At 44.5% G+C, this 22,381-nt stretch overlaps 8 protein-coding genes across 8 annotated transcripts; 3 read left to right on the top strand and 5 right to left on the bottom strand.

The window, feature by feature from the left end:
- Window positions 1-223: 223 nt before the first annotated feature.
- Window positions 224-4,546, bottom strand: V2V93DRAFT_394056 (raptor N-terminal caspase like domain-containing protein; the record flags this gene model as incomplete). Its single annotated transcript, XM_066912506.1, has 3 exons — window positions 224-554; window positions 618-4,156; window positions 4,208-4,546. The coding sequence occupies 3 exons, from the start codon at window positions 4,544-4,546 to the stop codon at window positions 224-226; spliced, it is 4,209 nt and encodes a 1,402-aa protein (XP_066764407.1).
- A 378-nt stretch (window positions 4,547-4,924) lies between these two features.
- Window positions 4,925-6,858, bottom strand: V2V93DRAFT_373063 (WD40-repeat-containing domain protein). The gene is made up of 2 exons (XM_066910881.1): window positions 5,270-6,858; window positions 4,925-5,215 (listed from the first exon to the last, which is right to left on the bottom strand). Exons 1-2 carry the CDS (start codon window positions 6,650-6,652, stop codon window positions 5,060-5,062), a joined length of 1,539 nt encoding a protein of 512 aa, XP_066764406.1. The 5' UTR covers window positions 6,653-6,858; the 3' UTR covers window positions 4,925-5,059.
- An 85-nt stretch (window positions 6,859-6,943) lies between these two features.
- Window positions 6,944-9,738, top strand: V2V93DRAFT_406508 (Dolichyl-phosphate-mannose-protein mannosyltransferase-domain-containing protein). The gene is made up of 3 exons (XM_066912669.1): window positions 6,944-7,396; window positions 7,469-8,008; window positions 8,076-9,738. Exons 1-3 carry the CDS (start codon window positions 7,061-7,063, stop codon window positions 9,600-9,602), a joined length of 2,403 nt encoding a protein of 800 aa, XP_066764405.1. The 5' UTR covers window positions 6,944-7,060; the 3' UTR covers window positions 9,603-9,738.
- Window positions 9,739-9,881: 143 nt separating this feature from the next.
- On the top strand, window positions 9,882-11,493 carry V2V93DRAFT_401328 (endoplasmic reticulum vesicle transporter-domain-containing protein). Its single transcript, XM_066912585.1, has 2 exons — window positions 9,882-10,251; window positions 10,305-11,493. The coding sequence occupies exons 1-2, from the start codon at window positions 10,059-10,061 to the stop codon at window positions 11,279-11,281; spliced, it is 1,170 nt and encodes a 389-aa protein (XP_066764404.1). The 5' UTR covers window positions 9,882-10,058; the 3' UTR covers window positions 11,282-11,493.
- V2V93DRAFT_387613 (kinase-like domain-containing protein) lies at window positions 11,338-12,809 on the bottom strand. Its single transcript, XM_066912303.1, has 3 exons — window positions 12,575-12,809; window positions 12,348-12,506; window positions 11,338-12,276 (listed from the first exon to the last, which is right to left on the bottom strand). Exons 1-3 carry the CDS (start codon window positions 12,698-12,700, stop codon window positions 11,467-11,469), a joined length of 1,095 nt encoding a protein of 364 aa, XP_066764403.1. The 5' UTR covers window positions 12,701-12,809; the 3' UTR covers window positions 11,338-11,466.
- A 224-nt stretch (window positions 12,810-13,033) lies between these two features.
- V2V93DRAFT_326887 (uncharacterized protein) lies at window positions 13,034-15,843 on the bottom strand (the record flags this gene model as incomplete). The annotated part of the gene is made up of 2 exons (XM_066907542.1): window positions 13,034-14,740; window positions 14,803-15,843. The coding sequence occupies 2 exons, from the start codon at window positions 15,841-15,843 to the stop codon at window positions 13,034-13,036; spliced, it is 2,748 nt and encodes a 915-aa protein (XP_066764402.1).
- A 691-nt stretch (window positions 15,844-16,534) lies between these two features.
- V2V93DRAFT_373055 (armadillo-type protein) lies at window positions 16,535-17,800 on the top strand. The gene is made up of 2 exons (XM_066910880.1): window positions 16,535-16,740; window positions 16,982-17,800. The coding sequence occupies exons 1-2, from the start codon at window positions 16,571-16,573 to the stop codon at window positions 17,601-17,603; spliced, it is 792 nt and encodes a 263-aa protein (XP_066764401.1). The 5' UTR covers window positions 16,535-16,570; the 3' UTR covers window positions 17,604-17,800.
- A 6-nt stretch (window positions 17,801-17,806) lies between these two features.
- Window positions 17,807-21,786, bottom strand: V2V93DRAFT_51990 (uncharacterized protein). The gene is made up of 3 exons (XM_066912718.1): window positions 21,327-21,786; window positions 21,140-21,255; window positions 17,807-21,084 (listed from the first exon to the last, which is right to left on the bottom strand). Exons 1-3 carry the CDS (start codon window positions 21,613-21,615, stop codon window positions 18,010-18,012), a joined length of 3,480 nt encoding a protein of 1,159 aa, XP_066764400.1. The 5' UTR covers window positions 21,616-21,786; the 3' UTR covers window positions 17,807-18,009.
- Between the last annotated feature and the right edge of the window lie 595 nt (window positions 21,787-22,381).

Here is a 22,381-nt window from a genome sequence, read left to right as displayed (position 1 = left end):
AGTGGACGTTCACCCTTGTGATTACAAAAATAGCAATCAGCCAATATACTCGTCAGGCTGTTGAGAATATTATCAGTTAAATAACCTCTGCTCTGATTTGTCTTACTGATACAACTAATTACAAAAAATCGTGCGAAACTCCTATGCGTAGTTAAAATAGATCGATCATATGTATGATAAGCCTCTTGCCAACCCCGTCCAAACCAGAATCAAACATCGAACATTACGAGAAATCGTGCACCAAATTCGCAGTACAGTTATATATACCAATATGAGAATCGTGTGAATTGTTGACCGCCATCACCATTCGATGAGGATGGAACGCTAAAGCAGAAATGTATGACATCCGGTTCTGAAGCATGTAACCGCTATTATTTTTAACCGTAGCAGTGTTCTCACCCGTCAATCGCCAAATCTTGACAGTTTGCGAACCAGTTGCCAAAATAGGTGCATGCTCATGAACATAATGAGCGCGCATTCCTCGCGCATGAGACTGGAAACTGAGTACCGGCTCGTCATTCCTGAGATCCCACAGATGAACCATACCATCCACACTATCAATACGTTAGCATAACTTCATATAGAACAGACCTGAAAGATGAAATGTTCAAATATACCTTCCACTAGCAAGTTCGCGTGCACCTCCTCTTTGCATATGCACATTCAGCACCCAACTCTTGTGATACTTCCACACCTTCACCATTGCTTCCCTCGGATCGATTCGGCGATCGTAAACACGTAGAGCACCATCTCCAAAGCCAGCAATAAATACATGACCCGCAACCTGGTCTGACGTCAAAGAGGTGATGGGACTTCCCGATCGCGCCGGAATATCTGCCATACAAAGCTCGCGAGGTGCGTCCCATAACCTAATAACCTTTACATCACCACCAACAAGAATTGTTCCGCGGCCCTGCTGCCAATCAGCAACCAGACCACTACTTCTGTTAGATGGCAACATATCTGTCAAGGCCCGCCAGGCGCATGCAAGCTCAATCTGATCTTCAGATTCGTAATTGCGGTACAAGCGAATAACACCATCTCCAGCACCAGTCATCAAAAGAGGAACATCATCTTCGTTTATCAACTTGGCTTCTGTGATTTTGGTTCCCGGTGGATTCATATTGCAAAATCGGTTAAGTCTCCTGTTTTCAGGCCAGTTCCATACTCTAGTTACAAATGTCAGCTTACATGAGACCAAAACCAAAGAACAGTTATTGCCACCATACGTTACACCATCCCGATCATCTACAACAATCAAATGGGGCTCAAATTGAGCAAACGCCAGCTTCGTAGGTTGCGTAGCGTTATTCAAAAATCCAATCTGATAATTCCACGATGAACTTGCGGCCAGTTCTTTCTGCGGCTGAGTATAAGCAAGAGTCTTTTCGTTGCGAGTGCGTCGCCACAATCTACGGTTGTAGTCTACACTTCCTGGCTCGTCCATCTCTGCCTGACTCATCTGAGGCTCCTGGAAATATTCACAGCTCCAGTCGAAAAATCCGCTTTTAAGAGGCATGGTGATTGGTTCATGGGCACGGCGTCGAATGTAACGAGCCGTATTCGGATGAATACCAGTCCCGTATGGAACCGTAGAAACAGAAGTGCCATTCGGCGTCGGCGGATGATTTGGCTCGGCAACAGGCGTATCATTCTCATTATATCCAAGAGCCAAATTTCTAAGAGAAGCGGCAATAGAAACAGAACGACGAAGAGTAGAGGCCAAAACAGAAGATGAACTGCCTGCGGCCTGCTTTGAAGGAAGCGATGAAGATGACTGCGAAGCGGGAGAAGATATATCAGAGTCAACCGAAAGGCTAGCAGTAGATGAACGTTTAGAAAGAGATCCTTTCGCATTTTCCAATAGCTCTTCAGAAACACGTGCCAGCGGTGAGTTCAACAGCAACAAGTAGACATAATCCACAACCAGTGATGCCATATCACCGACCTCAACAAAGGGATCTGTAGAAAGGACCAATAAAGCCTGCCATACTCCGACAAAAATTGTACTGTGAGGAAAGTCGAGCGATACAACTGAAGAGCTGCTCGAACTGTCACCATTTCTTTCATTTTGATGTTTACCCCGCAGTTGCTTATCGATTTCGAGCTGTCGGAAAGCGATAACAATAAACTTGGAAGCATAATGCTTCACAAATCGTGAAAATAATACTACTATCTCTTTTCGCACCATCCCGGATCCGTCCCCTGTTAGCTTTAATGTTGCAAATGCAATCTGTGCTTCCCGAATTTCAACCTCCTCGCTGTAGTTGGATGATACTTCAGTAGTCTCTAAAAAGGTGGATAAAGCTACTAAAGCTGCAGTACGAACTTCCGGTACAGGATCATCAAGTAGCTTAGCCAATTTGGTCGGAGCGTCCTCTCGTACCCCCATCCATTTTGCCTCTGCGTTGTTTTCCCACATCTGCGAGATACTAAGACAGGCCCATTGCCTCAACAATGCACAGTCGGGATCTTCCACATGTACCAGGCATGCCTGCAATACATCTGGTCCCATACATGCTCTCTGAGCAGCCTTGTTACCACGACAGAATAGGGCAATTATGAATGCGCACATAGCGTAATGCTCGCCAACATTTTCTGCACCGGTGGGAAGCCCATCTTTCGAGGTCAGAATTTGAATAAAGTAGCTGCATCCATTGTCTTTCAGAAGCTCTTGCTGAATGTTTTGATAGTCAACCGACATAATTCGAGCCCAAATAAAAACCAATACCGGTCGTAATTCCTGGGCTGGGGACTGTAAGAGTTTCAAAACATATGGAAAGATGCCGATAGAAAGCGCTAAATAGACAGCCCATGGTCCAAGATCTAAGAATCGGCTTAGAAGAATCAGAGCTCGAAGACGGTGTACTTGAGAGAGCAACACTTGCAACACAACAGGTAATTGCTCCGGCCGTCGCTGTGTCTTCGAGCCATATTTGAGCCAAATTTCAAAAGCTGTCAACTGTTCTTCAAAAAATGTGGAATGCTTATAATCATAAGGCTGGCCACCTTCTTCAGCTGCTTCCTGCATAGGAAGCTGCGCAAGACACTGATCAACTGCTAAATCCCATGCCTCCCACATCGGGTGATTATGAGTAGGCGGGAGTTGAGGTTCTGAAATTGGATGACAGTTATGTACTCTCATGATTCGTTCTGCAAGAAGAAAATTTCGGAATAATGCCGCGACCATTAGGTCTTGTCTGAACAGTTTTTTGAATAGCGGAGCCTCCAGAAGCGACCATGCAATTGTATCTGTAATAGCTGTGAAAATCCAATTCAGCTCTCCCAGAGGAGTTCTTCTGTCGGCCAATCTTCCAGGAATAGTCACATCGAGATTCATTTTGGCCCGCGGTAAGGGCGATTGCAGAATAAACCAGCGAATGGCAATCTCTATTGGCGTCGTAAGGCAACACGTAAACAGATCCATTGGTAGATCAGGATTCATTGGCAAGCTCTCGTTTGCTCGACAGGCGGCTAGCTGAATACATTCTCTGTACATAGTTCCCGGAAAAGCCGGCGGAGGAATAGTATTGTTAGTATCACGACTCCGTAGCTTGTCGTCGGCGATGCGTTGATCTACGTATCTGTTGAAATTCTTAACGATGTTGCCGGCGGCATGGCAATCGTATACAAACAAACATGGCGCTCCCAGCCACGTCTGCAAATCCATGATCGACACCGGAATATACTGCGTATAACCTTTATTAAACACCCAAATTTCGCCCGACGGTGTCGGTCGCGGCACTCCGTGACCGTTATAATGGAATAATATCCGCTCATCTTTTGCGCCGCGCCGTAAGCTAATACAAAATCGCTTTGCATCTTCCACGTTGGGATCCAAACTTTGCTTATATCGCGTTCGCATGCTCAAAGTTTCGTATTGAGTCTGCAAATTTTTGCCAATAAGTTCCAGAGCTTTCTTGGCGTCGTTGTGGTCACTTGGATCAACCCATGCCTCCAATTTCGCACAAGGGTCTGTCTTGATCACATCCGGAGGATCAACGCCTAAGTTCAGACAAAGCACTATTGCTGCAGACACTGTCTTTTGACGATCCTTCATCCGCCAGTCCGGTAAAATGGCTTGCGCCAAAGAAGTCGGAGGCTTTGGATTACCTGCTGTTTCGTGCCTCTTATCATCGAAATAGATGTAGAAATTCTGACTACCGTTAGTATCGTTTCAAATCTTAATCAAATATTCCTTTTTTACCTGCGCCAGCAATGACATATAATATTCTGAGTTGTATACTTCCTCGAAACCGTGCCGCAGTGCCATGCGTTCGTGATATTTGAAAGCAGCGTCATCGGGATCATCTCTTAGTTCATTAAAACCATCAAACAGCTGGCTGCCTGTTCGTGAACCGTCAAACATTCCATTTGAGCCGCCATTCAACCCATTCTCAGAGCCGTTGCTGCCATTTTCATAGCTATTGTACACGTATCCATGAGGTGTGAGTATACCGTTGATGTGAGAAGTCGCTGTCGAGGACGGATGCGAAGAAAGAGGCGAAGAAGGACCACGAGATGTCGTAGGCGACGGATCCGACATATTTACCGTGTCATAAACACGATAGTTGTCTGCCTCCTTTAGGTGGAATTGTAAGCTCGAGGCGCGTTGGCAGAGTCAGAATGGTCAAAGATCAGTGAGAAAGTGTAGTTGCCAACCAGACACTGCAGGTATTCTGCGTTACAAACAACACTTGTACTCGCCTTCTCCTGCTCAGCAAGTAGATAAAGGCTTATAAGAGAAACGAGCGTCGTATAGCTTGCTATTGCGTGTCGGAGGAAAATATTACAGATAGCGAGCTGTGCTGGTCGCACTTTGCGGAGCGCGTACAAAATCTCTGAGACTATCCTGCCGCAAATAAGGCATAACAGTCATTAAGTTAGATCACTCTGCCCCCTCGGATGTATGAAACCAATTGCTCTTAAATATATGTTTTTGCAGGTTACGAGTATGAATATTTTTCATGGCATTCTTGTTTTGCAGATAAAACATGTGAAATAAATAAATAACGATCTCGATATATTAAAAGCCTATTACAAGCATAGCATCGTCGTGTCAACCAGTATGATACTCATTCGCCCATAGCTTCACTGATCTGTCCCAGCCTCCACTTGCTATAAATTTGTTGTCCCTGGAAATGTCGACAGTCATGACTTTTCCATTGTGGCCTTTCAGAGACTTTACTAGAGTCCATGAGTCTGATTTCCAGATCTGTATAGAGTTAGAATCTGTTATAAAAAATTCAAAAATCAAAGTTACACTCACACTGATGGAACCGTCAAACGAGCTGGATACCAAATATGTCCCCCGCAAGCTGGCAGCATCTGTATTATCTGCCGCATCAGGAATACCAGAATCTCCTTCATAGAAGCGAACATCAGAAACCAAGCTTTTATGAGCTGGAATAGTAGCGACGGATTTGACTTTTCGAATGTCCCATATCTTAACTGTAGCATCTCCCGAGCCCGTGGCTATTTGGTAACCATTGGGAGAGAAGTCTGCACCGTATATTTCCCTACTATGGCCATCCAAAGTCATAACAGATCTCCCAGTTCTTAGATCCCAAACTCGGCCAAATCCATCTAATCCACCTGAAACTGCCAGCGCTCCATCCCTCTGCATAGCAATTGTGAAAACCTCTTTTGCATGCCCTTCCTGCAACATTAATTCTTGCTGAGTCTCAACGTCCCAGAATCTCCAAGTGTAGTCAAAAGATGCCGAACCGACATAGCGTCCGGAAGGGTGAAATGCCACGCGACATACGCGACCCTCATGTCCATTCAGTGTTGCCAAAGCCTCGGGTTTATCAAGAGACCATAATTTAACTGTACCGTCACCTCCTCCAGATACCAAATTAACCGAACTCGAAGATTGCTGTGTAGTTGCCTGTGGATGCCAAGCAATACCTCCCACCTTGTCTGTATGTCCCCGAAGAGTTGAAACCGGGTGGTCCTCCATGGATGGCACAGTGATGAGCCTGATGGATCCAGTCCATGAGCCGGCAGCAATAATTTGAGAGTCAGGGCTAAAACGCACAACTGATACTGCCCGGTCTGCCACAAACTGAGTGCCAAAAAGGGCATATTGCTTCAGATACTCGTTCAAAGACTTTGATTGTGCTACTAATTTAGTAAGTGAGATTTTTGCTTCTTCCACTTGCGTAATCAGTCTTCGTCGAGCTCTTTCTAGCGAGTAGAGTGCTATCTCTTGCCGGGCCTCGAGTAAATCCAAGCTACCTTGTGTATAAAACTCCTCATCATCACCGGCTTCAGAGTCCTCGGAAGCGCTTTGCATCTTGACATCATTAAACAGACCTCCTTCTTTCCTCGCAGCAAGTACCGACCGCAATCGAGATCGCCGGTCAGCTTTGTCTTCTGCAAACAGTGTTATAGGCTCACCAAAGCTGCGTAGCATTTCCCGAATTTTTGGATCATCGGTGGGCACAGCAAGCTTATTCGCCCTATTCTTTCGCTCTTGCTCTTCCAGATATACCTGAGTCCGTATATCGGTACCCCGTATTGTGTAATCATTATTGACTGCAAGATCTTCCAAGTAAACTCCATTCTCGGGAGATGCTGCGGGTTGATCGACATCCATCATGTCGGCATCCGCCGACAGTTGAGCCAGTCGAGAAGGATGGATTGACATGCTGAGTAAACTTACACTATGCAATCGCGCAAAAGTAAAATACAATCAAACTCATACAACTCTGACAAATCCCTCAACGTGCTTGGCTTCTATTCAAAATGCGATACTGATGCTTATTCAACACAAAACATCTTTGAATGATCTCACTGCGCAATCTCACTTTTTTCGAGGCCAAAAGTTTTGCTCACGTGAAATGGAAGTTTTAGGGTTTTATAATTCTGGTGCGCGTTCCGCGGGGGCTTCGAGAAATGGTTGAGCCGCGCGCAATAAATAGCCTCGAAACAGTAGTATCCCTTCCTTTGCCACGTATCCAATCGCATTGCTGCGGACTGTTGACTGATCCATTGGCGTTGCACCTATTTCACATCAGATTAAGATCCAGTTTATAGACGCCATAGTTCGTTTAAAATGCCTCCAAAGGATGCGGCTGTGGCCGAAAAGAGTAACGGAAAGAAACTGAAATCAAGCAAAACCGCATCTAAAGTTGCTGGTGCTGCTCCCTCGACCACACTAGGCGCTGCAGACATAAAGGCAAAAGCCAATTCAGCAATTGCAGATGCCAGTGTCCGTACCACGTTGGTAATTGATTCGCCATCACCCAAGGCCGCGAGAAACGAGGAGCGAAAGTACAACTTGGCATTAGTGGTTGCCACTGTTTTGGCTTTTTACACTCGCTTTTACCTGCTAAATCACCCAGATCAGGTTGTATTTGACGAAGTACACTTTGGGAAATTTGCTAGTTACGTACGTATGCTATGGATCTGAATTAGTATTTTTACAAAGCAGCACAAGAGCCTCGCTAATATGTCATTATAGTACCTTCAACAAACATATTTCTTTGACGTCCATCCTCCATTTGGAAAACTTCTTTTTGCTCTTGTGGGATGGCTAGTTGGCTATGATGGAGCTTTTTTATTTGAAAATATTGGCGATGGCTATTCCCAAAATAAAGTGCCATATCTAGCATACCGGGCATTGCCTGCTCTTCTGGGATCACTCACTATACCTGTTGTCTTTCTAACCATGAAGCACAGTGGCTACAGTCTTCCAGCTTGTCTTATTTCTACTTCTTTAGTTTTATTTGACAACGCTCATATCACTCAGACCAGATTGATTTTGCTTGATGCAACGCTTATTTTTTCGATGAGCTGCGCAATTTATTGCTACGTTAAGTTCATGCGATACCGTAACAAGCCTTTCAGTGCTAAGTGGTGGACCTGGTTGATCCTTACAGGAATTTCACTCGCTTGCACTATCAGCACCAAGTACGTGGGAGTTTTCACTTTCTTCACCATAGGTCTCGCGGTGGCAGTTGATTTATGGAATTTACTGGAGATTAGAGCTGGTCTCACTTTGGTAAGTACCTTTTGCTTACTTCGTGTTATGCCACCGTCTTAGATACTTACTCTGTCACCTCTCATAGCGTATTTTCGCGAAGCATTTTTTTGCGCGTGCGTTTGCACTAATTGTCCTTCCGTTCATGATATATCTGTTCTTTTTCCAGATACACTTTTGGGTTCTCAGCAAGTCTGGTCCAGGTGATGATTTCATGTCTCCAGAATTTCAAGAAACGCTTGGGGATAATGAAATGTCTTTGCTTTCGAAGCCCATCAACTACTACGACAAGATCACCATCCAACACAAAGACACGAAAACTTTCTTACATTCGCATGAGGAGCGATACCCATTGCGCTATGAGGATGGCCGCATCTCTTCGCAAGGCCAACAAGTTACTGGTTATCCATTTGAGGATGCTAATAATGAATGGATCGTTCTTCCGGTCGTAGGCTTTTCTGAAGACGATAAATATGGGCACGGAGTCCGTGGTGGCGACGTTGTCCAGTTATATCATGTGGCAACTTCGACTTTTCTTCTTACACACGATGTTGCATCTCCTAACTTCCCCACTAATCAAGAATTTACAACAGTGAGCGCCGAAGATGCGGCGGGACCTCGACATAACGATACACTGTTTGAGATCCGTTTGAATACAGGCAAGCGAGACCCCTTCCGCTCCCGTGCCGGATTTTTCAAGTTGATTCATATGCCCACTAAAGTTGCAATGTGGACTCAAACTGAAAAGCTTCTTCCTGATTGGGGCTTCAAGCAACAAGAGATCAATGGTAACAAAAATGCGGCTCAGGCATCAAATACGTGGCTAGTAAATTCGATAACTGACATGGATCCGTCTGATCCACGAAATGAAATTGTCAAGAAAGAGGTCAAGCATATCCCGTTTCTTATGAAGTGGTTGGAACTGCAGATATCAATGTTCCGCCACAACAATGCACTAACCGCGTCCCATCCCTATGCGTCCCATCCGCCGGAATGGCCGTTTATGCTTCGTGGAGTTTCTTTTTGGACCGATAACGGATCACGCTCGCAGATCTACTTGGTCGGTAATCCTCTCGGATGGTGGTTTGCAACTTGCTGTCTAGCTGTTCTCTCCGGAGTGTTGATAGCAGATCAATTGACCCGAAGAAGACATCACTACATTTTGGCTGAGAACGTTCGCAACCGGCTTTATAACTCTGCTGGATTCTTTTTGCTGGCGTGGGCCGCTCACTACTTCCCGTTTTATATAATGGGACGACAGCTTTTTTTGCACCATTATCTTCCAGCCCACCTTGCGTCTGCCTTGGCCGCTGGTGCTCTGCTTGATTTTTTCTTTGACAATCCTGGAGTATTCCCTGTCACATATCCTGCCTCAGCGACGTCGTCGGATGCCGCAAGTGGTACCAAAAACGTGACAGAGGCCGCGCAGAAACGAGGTGATGTGGTGTACCCAGTTAGCTCGGCTGTAAGCTGGATCGTGGCTGGTATCATTATTGGATTTGTTTACGGGGTTTACGTGTTTTTCAGCCCGTTCACATATGGTGATCCTGGATTGGGCGTGGAGCAAGTTCTGGCGCGCAAGTGGTTGAACTTTGACTTGCACTTTGCTAAATAATCTGAAGGTAAAAATGCGGGGATTCTGCTGGATACATGAAATAGTAATTGTACAAATTTGAATAAATTAATGGCCGTCGGCTCATACTGTAATGCTTTTTATTTTGGAAGATCTTTCAATTGCTTACATTTTGGAGATTGTTCTTTGGAGATTTACATTGCGACCATACTTTTTGTAAGATGCTGCTCAAACCTGTTGGCCTTGCGCGTTAATTTTTGCACAGATGCACGTGGCGCTCAATCAAGGATGGGTTTCATGACACCTAGATTAAGAGTACGAGAACCTGATCTTTTGTACCCATATTAGTCTAGGCGGGCGCTCTGTATACGTATCCAAATTTACTTCACCCTTCTTTTCAGCCATCTCCAGTGTTTTACCAAGTCGATGTGTAACAATTAGATTAGAGGAAGAACTTTTATTGACCAGCGATTATCCTGTTGCTTCTTAATAGATAAAATGGCTCCTCGGAGGAGATTGACCACGTTTGACGCGTTCTCGAAAACGGTAGAGGACGCGCGAGTTCGCACTACATCAGGCGGTGTAGTTACTATCGTCTCCAGCATCATCATATGTTTACTCATTGTGTCTGAATGGCGTGATTATCGCCAAATTACAAATAGACCCGAGTTAATTGTGGATAAGACAAGAGGTGAGTTCTTTAATTGTTTGTAGAGTTTTGATCTTTACTAATTGTGTCGACAGGTGAACGAATGAATATCAATTTCAATGTAACGTTTCCTACTATACCGTGCGATATGCTTACGCTTGATGTCATGGATATTTCGGGGGACCAACAGACCGAGATCTCTCATGGAATTATCAAAACCCGGCTTGGACCAGATCGGTCGATTATCAGTTCGGAATCACTTGATCTACTTAAGGCGAGCGAGAGTGCTCCCCATTTAGACGCAGGCTACTGCGGCCCATGTTATGGCGCTATCCCAAAGGAGGAAGAGGGTAAGAGATGCTGCAATACTTGCGATGATGTACGCAATGCATATCAAGAAGTTGGCTGGGCTTTTGGAGACGGTACTGGTGTGGAGCAATGCGAGCGTGAAAACTACCCGCAGCGAGTCGAGGCAGTCAAGCATGAAGGTTGCAATATCGCTGGTCATTTCAGTGTCAATAAAGTGGTAGGTAATTTTCATTTTGCCCCTGGGAAATCTTACACTTCTCCGACTGTGCATGTGCACGATTTGAATCAATACTCTTCTTCCGACGTCGTGCATACTTTTGCCCATGAGATTCACCATTTATCATTTGGTCCCTACCATAATGGCATTATTAATCCTCTTGATGGTGCAGTTAAGCACACAACCGAGAGAAATTTTAATTATATGTATTTTGTCAAAGTTGTCTCAACAAGATTTGAGAAGATAGGACAGGCGCCAGTTGATACCAACCAATACTCTGTCACATCGCATGAGCGGCCTATTCGAGGTGGTCGCGATGAAGACCACAAAAACACAATGCACGCTCGTGGCGGTATTCCCGGTGTATTTTTTTCATACGATATATCTCCTATGAAAGTGATCAATCGGGAAGAAAGACCAAAATCATTTGGATCGTTTTTGATTGGTGTATGCGCGGCTGTCGGCGGTGTGCTAGCCGTAGCTACTGTCATTGACAGGGGTGTCTGGGAAGCAGACAAGGCATTGAGTAGAAAAAAGACAATTTAGATCAGCAAAATTTATTTGCTTATATTACTGGGGAGTTACGTTGTTTGGAAGAACATTTATGATCAAAATTTTTTCATTTGGTATAAAAAGACACATTTTAATTTGTACCCATATTGACGCCTGTATCGTCCGTTAGATCTCTATATTTTTAACCATTTTGCATTCATCATTCCAGAATTTGCTTCTTAATTGAATTGACTTTGAGCACTCCGTATAAGATGGATTATCTCGTCTATATTTGGCCTTTTGGTAGGTTCGACAGTCAAGCAAGCGCGAATCATTTCTTTAGTTGCTTCGGAATACTTTGGAGCATCCGGGAAACGATACTGTCCATTCATAATAGCTAAACTTAAACTTGCTCCTGATTCATCCGTCTGTAATTCAAACGGCGATGAGCAATAAAGTAACGCAAAAAAAGTACAGCCAAGACTCCATATATCCACGCCCTCGTCAAGAACTGCGTCTGTTTTGACATCAAACAGCTCAGGTGCCCGGTAAGGCATTGTGCAGTGCTCGGCTGCGTTATCCTGAATCTCAAGCGCTTGAGCTCTGGATGACACATTGACTCGGGCACGCATACAACTTCCTAGATCCATCAACACCGGAAGACCAGACTGGGAGAGCATGATATTCGCTGGTTTGATATCTCGATGTGCATAAGCAACCTGTCGCACCTCAGCTGACGGATTCAAAGTCTGAGGTGTCCGAATCAATTCTGGTTCCGCCATAAGTGGTCGGTCATCTTCAAAATCGATACCCATTCCAGAACTTCGACTACTGGGTGCTGCACTGTTTCTATCCGTTGCACTATGCTTGTGCATTACTTGTACTCCTCTTGCGATCTCTGCAAACAGTGCTAGTGCCTCTTTCTCATCATAATATGTCCCATTTATTAAGTTCGCATTAATCGTATCTTGTAAGTTGCCACGCCGAAAGTAAGGCAGAAGAATGTAGACTGTCTTTGATCCGTCTCGTTCCTGTACTACATTCGAGTCCTGCACAGCAAGTCAGCATACAATTCGCATCTCCTGTTTCCAGAGTTAACCAAAATAAGAAAAAACCTCACAATCATATTGATGATATGTTCATCATTGAAAATCTTATAATTATCAATCTCTTTCATTGCGATTTGTAAACTCTCCGCGCCGAACGGACAACGAATCTTTTTGAGAGCAAATAACTCGCCATTCTGGGCCTGAACCAAATAGACATAGGAAAAGCCTCCCTAAATATGTCATAAGTTAGTAACATTTGGATAAAAGCAATCTTAGAGATGTATTCCTCGTGCCATACCTCACCCAAAAGTCGCTGGATCTTATAGCTCCGATTGTTGATGTACAGCGAAGGAGACGGAAAACATGTAATGCAAGAGGTAAATGTGTACGCAAAGTCAAGCACGTAGGCAGCAAGTGTCGACATAATTGATCAATATTCGCAGAACCGCAAGTATGATGTGGGCTGCAGGAGAATTGACTTCTCTGTGTCTTGAAATCAGGTTCAAAACACAGCTACTTCGAGAGACTTGATGACTTGCTCAGCAGTGCGGCTTTTGATACCATTAAGGGATTTGTTTTTAACTTTAACTTTGCCAAGCCCTAGAACCCTATGCTATACTAAATGCATCTACTTAATCTATACTCATTCAGCAAAGACGGGGAACAAGGCTATAAAATTTTACAGATTTGAAACATAAAATCATATAATATAAACAATGGTATTTGTAGAAAGTAGAATGGCGCGTTCAATGTTAGCTCAGCTGCGTCGAAATCTTGACAAGTCCGCAGTCGGCGGCGGAACGCTGGGAATAGCCGTATTGCCAATCAACCTCATCACTCCATCGACATCGAAAGAGACGGCATTATACGTAGCAGCAGGCGGCAAAGCTGACAACAAACGCAATATACCATCTGTAAGTACCCCTGACGGCTGAGACGAAGAAAACCCACCATTACGATCTACTTCTGACCTAACTGAAGATGACGCGTCTGGATACAATGACGACGTAACCAACTCCTGAGCTTCTCGCTTACGACTCCGTTTGCGCGATTCGTCTTTTAATTCATCTCTAGTTCTTTTGCGTGAGTGGCGCTTTTTTGAAGTCGAAGCACCCACATCTGATTTGGCCGCTAGTAGAATCTGGTTTTGGAAAAAATCCTCGTCATCAGATATTTCTTGATTAGACTCGTTCACTCCCAGCCTTCCTTGTTCATCCTGCGTGATTTCCTTATATACAAGCGGCCCTACTTCCTGTTTATCTATGACACAATGCCCGCCGAGGGTATATCTTCCAGCAAACCGAGCAATCGGTGACGTGCTCGGATATAATTCCAGCATGCGAGATTCCAATTTTGACACGATAGAGAGCTCGCTTCCATAAGCTGCTTCATAGGCATAGAACTTTTTGAACAAAGGTTCTGCATCTTGAGGTGAGAGTCTTGACACTGTTCGTTCAAACAGTGCTCGAGCATTAGTGTCATCATTTGTCACAAGTAGAAAATCAAGGTATTGTTCGACAAACGCGGCCGAGTCCGCAAATTTTCGTAATCCGAGTTCAAAAATTTTACTTGCGATCTCGGGGCTATTGTTGTGATGGTACTCCATCAATGCTGAAGCAACAAATATATGATGCGTTGCATATGGCGACTTTCGAGCATCGCTAAACACTTGTCGAGCAGCTTTAAGTCCCTCCATTCTTTTTGTGGCTCGCATAAACATTGTACTACAGAGTGTAAGATCCTTAGAGAGCTCCGCGACATGCTTCTTGTTACGTTCTTCTGTCTTTTTGATCCTGTTTAAAGTTCCGCGATCTCTTCGAGAAACGATTGACGTACTGTCATCACCGTCAAAATTCTCATTGTCTGGTGCTGCGGCCTTCTTGGCATCATCACCAGTCTCTGAGCTGATAGATTTCTTCAAAATGTTGACTCGCTCTTCGCCCAGAGTCTCGACGTTATTGATCTCCTTCAGAATACTGGCTGATAAAGTCTGATATGTGCTCTTCGCGTCGTCGCGTTTTTTAACTATTTCGTACACCTCTGCTAACCTGAAATTCAAAAGACAGCTTCCGACATTTGCCGCGACTCCCTCCCTTAAAAATTTCATTTGATCATCAGACATATCAAGTGATGCACAGTATTCTGCTAAATCAAACCACATTTGCGGATAATAACGCAGTGGCTGCAAAGCCTGCTTATAAGCGTATATCACCCTCTCAATCACCTGTGCCTTCCCGCCTGGCATACCACCTTTTCCATCTTCAGATGTGAATCCAAGCGGATCTTTGCGCTCCCAGGAAATCCATCTATTCCAGAACGTGACTTGAGAAATATCATGCTCTCGCCATCTTGGCCTGGTTGGCACTGTATCCCGGTTCAAATGGCCAGATATCTGCTGTAGTTCTTTAAGACAAGACCGAGCAGTCATATAAGCTGGTGCCCTATCTGACAAAAATTTGCGAGCCTTAAGGACATTGATGTTAACCAGCTGCTCTTATCAAATAGAGCAGATTATCAGAAACTCACCGTAGTTTTATTAAGAGAATTTTCAAAAGCGTTGTATTCTTGCCACAAATGCTCCAAATTCTCAACAGGAATACACACAACCCTTTGATATAATTTACGCAGTAGATCCATTTTCTGCTGCGCTTCCCATGTGGATTTGCCGTCAGACGAACTTTTCACAAAATCAATATATTCTCTCCAAATGCGTCCTGAGCGAACATCAATTCCGACTTTTCCCATGACAAGCTCAAACGCCTGTAAGATAGTTCTGTACGCAACTTCACCGTCAGTCGTAACATTGTTTCGTCGACGAACATATGTAAGATACTGTTGCCACACTTTCAAGTTCGTAACTGCTTCGACCGCTCTTTTGAAAATTTCCTCGGCTTTAGTAAACTCGCCTGAGTTCTGCTCCATATCAGCATATGCTATCCATTGTGATGCAACTGTCGGGTAAAGAGCTAGAGAACGCTCGTATGCGTCTCTAGCTAGATCAAGCTTTCCACGACGCATGTATTCATTAATTAATTCATTAAATAATGCAAGAGTAGCATGATTCCCGTCTCGTTTGAGACGATCTTCGAGTAGTCCTATCGTGTCTTTAGGGAGACGTTTTCGAAGACGTGGAGCAGTATTTGCCAGTGTCGCTGGATCAGCGATCGAAGGCGTCGAGTCATCAGAAGTAGAAGAATCAGAATCGTCAGACAAAGACGTCTCATCGTCATCGTCGCTTCCTGATTCCTCGGGCGCCGATACCGGTTGTGGAGTTGCTGAGTGAGGAGAGTCGGCAGCGGGCGATCGAGAGGTAGTAATTCCGGCTCGGGACGCAGCAAGAAGCGACGGAATCAATGAAATTGCAGGAGACTGCTGATTTTCACCAAAAATATCAGAACTCTCATTGGTGCTAGAGCCAGCAGTTGTATACTCGCTAGTTTCTGGTCGTTCGGGTTCGAGAAATTGCACGTTGCCTGCATCAGTGGGCTCTTCATCTGAATCGTCGCTTGCGATTGGCGCGTAAGTCGGCACATCTATATCCGCAGCTGGATCATATTCGTCACTCATAATCTGCTCAAAATAAAATACACGCTCAAATGAGATAAAGGGGTGAGAAAAGCTGCTAGATCGGTCGGTCGGCTTGTTAAAGGTTTGGAAGATTTTCTCGAATGATGTGAATCAAAGGAGTATGATACACAAAAAAATGGAAAAAAGAAAAAAAAAAGTTGAGTGTATTTTTTGTATCCCTTTTTCTCTTTCGTACAAGGAGAAACAAACAAAAGGCGTGATAATGTTAGAATCAACGTTAAATGGTCATCAAAATACAACGGAATGAGAATATGACAAATGTTTTTTCAGCGCAACAACAACGAGAACCCTTGATCAATCAAGCAGACAAATGACACCTCGTAAACCCAGTCTATTCTTGAACTCGAGGCTGCAGACTCTTGCAAATGAACGAGATGTGAAGTTCTTATGGTCTGGGTATAGACAATAGCAATTTTCTTGCTTCCGAGCGTACAAAAGTAAATAGAAGAATAAAAATATTAAACTGGTAGTTTTCGCGTATCGAAAAAATCAAGCAGTAAAAACAGCAGTTTCAAAAAGACAATTATGGATAAAGTAGAGAGACTTTTCAAAAACGACACTCGAGAAAGAAGTAGCAAGCCACTCGCGGATAAAATGATAGAGAATACACCCTAACCCCGATAATTCACTTTTCTACGAAAAATTTCTTCCTCAATTGCTCTGAAGCCCCCTTTCGAATTTTTTTACAGATCTACAGGTTGCCAAAATGCCATCATCAACAGCAACTCCCTCGTCAAGGCCTCCAGAAATTGAGGAGATCTTGACGACTTTATCCAGATATAATCCTGAGGCGACTCCTGTGCTTCAAGATTACGTCGCGACTCAGTGCTCGACGGAATCTTATGACATTATGGCCAATTTGGCTTTGTTGAAACTGTACGTGTGGAAATTTTGCTTAACAGGCTATTTGATTGCGATGCAGATAGAGAGTTGTTTTTATGATGATACCCTTAATTACCATTAGCATGTATTAATGTAGGCGGATCAACCGTCAATGGCAGGACAATTAGCTCTAGCTGAACAAAACTTCTCTCTAATCTTAGCCTTTGTCAACAGCCGATTAGCTCAATCATGAACAAGTGACAAGAAAAACTAATTTATTCTTTAATTGCTGCAGATATCAATTCAATCCACAGCTGATGCGCGAAGAGACTGTTCTTAACATCCTCGCGAAGTCTTTGACCGTATTCCCCGAGCCAGATTTTACTCTCTGCCTCCACCTGCTTCCACCAGCTCTCCTCAGCTCATACCCGTCTACTACTACAGCATCTTCCATCATCCCCTCCGCACCAGCGGCAAACAGTGATGACACACTTACCAACTCAGTCCACAGACTCACTTACCTCAACTCACTTCTAGAAATGGCTGCTTTCCCCAACTTCTGGAGTACTCTCTCATCCGATGCTGACGAAGAATATGCCGAACTTGTCGCCGACGTATCTGGCTTCGAGGACGCTATCCGAGGCGGAATAGCTCGCGCAATCACTCTTAGCATGCGAAGTATCAAGATCGACACCGCTCTCGGCTTACTGAACTTTCCAAACAAAGAAGCTCTTGCGCAATGGTCAGTGTCGAAATTGCCGGGATGGTCCTTCGTTGGTGATGCTCTAGTACAGAAAACTGAAGAGGAAGATAGCATTGCTCCTTCAGCTGCTGGAACGGCTTCGAGCGGTAAAGTCAAATTTGAGCAAATGTCTCGGGTGATTAAGCGTGTCTACGAGAACCAGCTCATTCATTAATCATTTTAAAAAAAAAATATAAAAAAACCAGGATTGTTTTGCGGGGTTTTTGTGAATTTGGCTTGATTTATGTACTATATATGTAATACGTATTGCGGAGTAAATGTTTTTGCTGCCAAATATTTATAATCTGTTAGATTTTCTCTGTAAACACACTCTAGACCATAAATAATATTACTATATTTACAACGATAAAACATTAAATATACCATAATCAAATACAGATAAAACACTAGCACATGACAAAGACTTTTTACATATCTTTAGAGACAAAAATTAAACTAACGAAATCGATTAAAAATATGAAAAAAAAAAAAAACCACAACCGACCTTACGGATAGGATATAATTGGCTTTTTACTGGCAAAACCACCCATCTACATAAAACACAAAATGAAATTCAAATTTTAAACTGGCTTTCCACCAATCCACTTACTCCACCGCTCGACCTCAGGCGGAATCACACCCTCGCGCTTAGTCGGCAACTTCTCCTTCAAACACTCGGCGAAAAGCACAGCAGTCTTTGGTTCGTTAAACAATGGGATCGCAAAATCAATTGCGTTACGACGCATAATGTAATCTTCGTCGAGTAAGTTATCAGCGCGCGCCTTGGCAAGGTTGAAAACGCTTTGAATGTCATATTTCTGGAAAACTTCGCGAAGTTTGCGTTTATCGGTCTTGGGGAACTCGATAATGGTTACGGGAATCGGCATACCATCAAGAGAAACGTCGGAAAGAGCCTCGTCGAGGTATTCACGTACAGCAGGGGACGCGACGAAAATCTTGAATCCAAGAGGTGCCAGCTTCTTTGCGACCTCAGCGAGAGAGGGTTTAGTGACATCACCTCCGAACAAGATACCAGAAGGAGGAACAGGAAGTTTGAAGTTCATAGTAGCCTGCATAGAGGTCCAGTATGCCTCAATCAAGTCATGACCGAAGCAGGCGACTTCACCAGTCGACGCCATCTCGACACCGAGGAATGGGTCTGCACCAGCCAATCGAGTGAATGAGAACTGCGGCACTTTAACAGCAACATATTCACGCTTCTCGGCCATTAAATCAACAGGCTCTGGAACATTTTTGCCAATCAAAGCGCGAGTAGCGACGTCAATGAAATTCACACCCAGAACCTTGGAAACAAACGGGAACGAACGAGACGCTCGCAGGTTGCATTCGATAACCTTCAAGTCGTATCCATCCGGATTCTCCGAGTTGACAGCCTTGATGATTTGCATATTGAACGGCCCGGAAATCTTCCATGCCGCAGCAACCTTATCAGCAATATCCTTGAATCGCGCAAGAGCAGCAGCGTCAAGGTTGACGGGAGGAAGAACGAGGGTAGCATCTCCTGAGTGAATTCCAGCGTCCTCAACATGCTCAGAGACAGCGTGCACGAGAACCTTTCCATTATAAGCAACGGCATCAACGTCAATTTCCTGCGCGCCTTCGATAAATTTACTAATGACGACGGGGTGATCAGGTGAAACGTCTGACGCAAGAGTCAGCTTTTCAATCAGTTCGTGCTCGCCGCGAATGACCGCCATAGCGGCCCCAGAGAGCACGTACGACGGACGAACAAGCACAGGGTACCCCACCGAGCCGCAAAACTCTTTGGCCGAAGCAACGGAAGAAAGCTCCTTCCACGCGGGCTGATCGACGCCAATCGAATCCAGAATAGTGGAGAACTTGTGACGATCCTCTGCTTTGTCGATATCCTCGGGATTAGTTCCAAGAACCTTGCATCCGGAAGTCTGCAATTTGAGCGCAATGTTCTGCGGTAACTGACCACCAACAGAGACAACAACACCTTTGGCAGACTCGAGTTCATAAATATCCAAAACTCGTTCATACGACAACTCCTCAAAGTACAAACGATCAACCTCATCGAAGTCAGTAGAGACAGTCTCAGGGTTATAGTTAATCATAATGGTTTTCTTTCCAGAATCTCTTAGTGCACGCGCAGTGCTGACAGCACACCAATCAAATTCAACCGAAGAACCAATTCTGTAAACACCAGAACCAAGAACCAAAGTTCCATGTTCATCAAAGGTAATATCAGACTGTGTAGCATTGTAGGTAGTATACAAGTAATTGGTGTCAGCAGGGAACTCGGCGGCAAGAGTATCAATCTTCTTGACGAAGGGAACAATACCGAAACTCTTACGGCGCGCACGAACTTCCTCCTCAGTAGAGCCAACGGCGATCGAGATCTGCTTATCAGAAAATCCAAGCTTCTTAGCTTGAGAAAGCAGCTCCTTGTTGAGACCAAACAATGATCCAATCTTCTCAAGTTCCTTCTGCATGCGAACAATATTCATCAACTTGTGTAAAAACCACTTGTCAATTTTAGTCAAATCGTGAACCTGGTCGACAGAGTACTTCTCATGAAGAAGAGCTTGTCCAACAGCGAGCCAGCGACGATCGGAAGGGTTCGCAAGAGCCGCGTCAAGATCTTCAAATTCGGCACCCTGAAAACCAATGAACGAGGGATCAACCTGTCTGATTGCTTTCTGAATAGACTCCTCAAAAGTACGACCAATAGCCATAACCTCGCCTACCGACTTCATCGAGGACCCGATATCGCGCTTGACATGTTGGAACTTGGCCAAGTCCCAGCGGGGGATTTTGGTGACAATGTAATCAAGAGACGGTTCAAAGTTGGCAGACGTAGTCTTTGTGACGTGGTTTGGCAAATTGGGAAGCGTGTGTCCGAGAGCAATCTTGGCGGCAGTATAAGCGAGAGGATAGCCAGTAGCCTTTGAGGCAAGAGCAGAAGAGCGAGACAAACGAGCGTTGACTTCAATAACACGGTAATCGAGTCCATCAGGCTGGAGTGCATACTGAACATTACACTCACCAACAACACCAAGATGTCGAATGATCTTGATAGCAGCGGAACGAAGCATATGGTACTCCTCATCAGACAAAGTCTGCGAAGGCGCAACGACAATCGAGTCACCGGTGTGGATACCAAGTGGATCAAAGTTCTCCATGTTGCAGACAGTAATACAGTTATTCTTTGAATCACGAACAACTTCATACTCGACTTCTTTCCAACCCTTTAGCGACTTCTCAACCAAAATCTGCGGTGACAAACTCAAACTCTGAGAAGCAAGGTTATGAAGTTCGGCTGCGTCGTTGGCAAATCCTGAACCAAGACCACCAAGAGCATAAGCAGACCGAACAATGATGGGATATCCGACCTCTTCAGCGGCAGCCAGCGCGTCGTCGACAGTAGAAACAGCGATAGACTCTGCGATAGGAATATCGATTTCTTTCAACGCCTTGGCAAACAAATCCCGATCTTCAGATGTCTCGAGAGTAGCAATTGGAGTTCCAAGAACCTTGACACCATATCGCTCAAAAACACCCATTTTTTCAAGTTGGACGCCGACGTTAAGGGCGGTCTGACCACCGAATGTCAAGAGGATACCGTCAGGGCGCTCGCGTTCGAGGACATAAGTAATATATTCGGGAGTAACCTGGCACAATTAGATTTAAAATAGCAATAATTGGTTCCATTCAACAATAACTTACAGGCAGATAGTAGATTTCGTCGGCGAGAGCATGCGAGGTTTGGTTGGTAGCAATATTCGGATTGATCAGAATGGATTTTTTTGAGGCTTCTTGAAGTGCTTTGATTGCCTGGGATCCTAAAAGATAATAAAAGCTCTTTGATAAATAACTGTATATCGGCTGACAAAAAATAATATGAATAACTAACCAGAGTAATCAAACTCTCCTGCCTGACCAATACTAAGCGCACCAGATCCGACAACAAGAACCTTTGATACATTGACGAGATTATCGGCCTCGCCAGTGATAGCCGATGCACCCTCGTATGGTCCACGAATACCAGTCACGGCAGGAATAGCTGCTGCAGAAGTTGAGCAAATAATACGACCGGCGCAGAAAGTGCGAGCAAGGACATCAGAGTTGGAGAAGAAGGGTTTCTGCGAAAGAAGACGGGAGCCACTCCGGAGTAGCAACCGCGCGGAAGCAGTGCAAGACATGGCAGCCACAAAGAAACCCTCACAAAATCCTTTTTGAGATTTGAAGAGCTATCCTGTGCAGGATTGAACGGGCAAAAGAAAAAGTTATCCCGTGAGGAGGAAAACGAGGAGTATTTGCTTGATGCTCAAACAGAAAGCTGTTGAAAGTGTTTTTTTTGGTTTTTTTTTCTTCGGACCGCTCTTTTTCGCGTGCGGCTTTGGGAAGTGAGTCTTCTAACAAAGTTTTTTTTTGGTGGAGACAGCCCTTGTTTACATGAAATCGAGCTGTAATGTTTGTTTATTTGACACGATTCATAGATATATGATTAATTGCTTGCGGACAGTTACGCTTTCTGGCTCAACTCATCGTGTACATGTATAGTGGCTTTGAAAGCTAGCGGCGTTCAGGTAAAGCAACAGATAATTTGTATCTAGCCAGATCGTCCACACCCAACCCACCAAAAACACAGTGCAAGACCTTTTATAGGCACAAGATTCAACAGCATAGCCATACAAATTCCGTCCCGCAGAACAGCGTACTCGCAATGAGCACTCTGCGATTACTTCATCGCCAAATAGAGTCACGTGCGCGTTTGACTTGTAGATGCTGGTTAAGTGGGTAAACTTTATCAGAAGCATGCGATAGCAGTAAATATACAAGCATTACTGCCTACTGACGTGCTAAGGTGTCTTTTCGGCGGCTGATTACTATTTCAGATGAATAATGACTGCATCAAGACATTGCCTCTGGTTTTCGCATTTTCCGCCATTATGTATAATGTATACA

Source organism: Kockiozyma suomiensis (genome assembly GCF_038497685.1).
Source record: "Kockiozyma suomiensis strain NRRL Y-17356 unplaced genomic scaffold V2V93scaffold_11, whole genome shotgun sequence".
Lineage (NCBI taxonomy): Eukaryota > Fungi > Ascomycota > Lipomycetes > Lipomycetales > Lipomycetaceae > Kockiozyma > Kockiozyma suomiensis.
The sequence above is the reverse complement of the archived record's forward strand: the minus strand, read 5'-3'. Positions and strand labels throughout refer to the sequence as shown.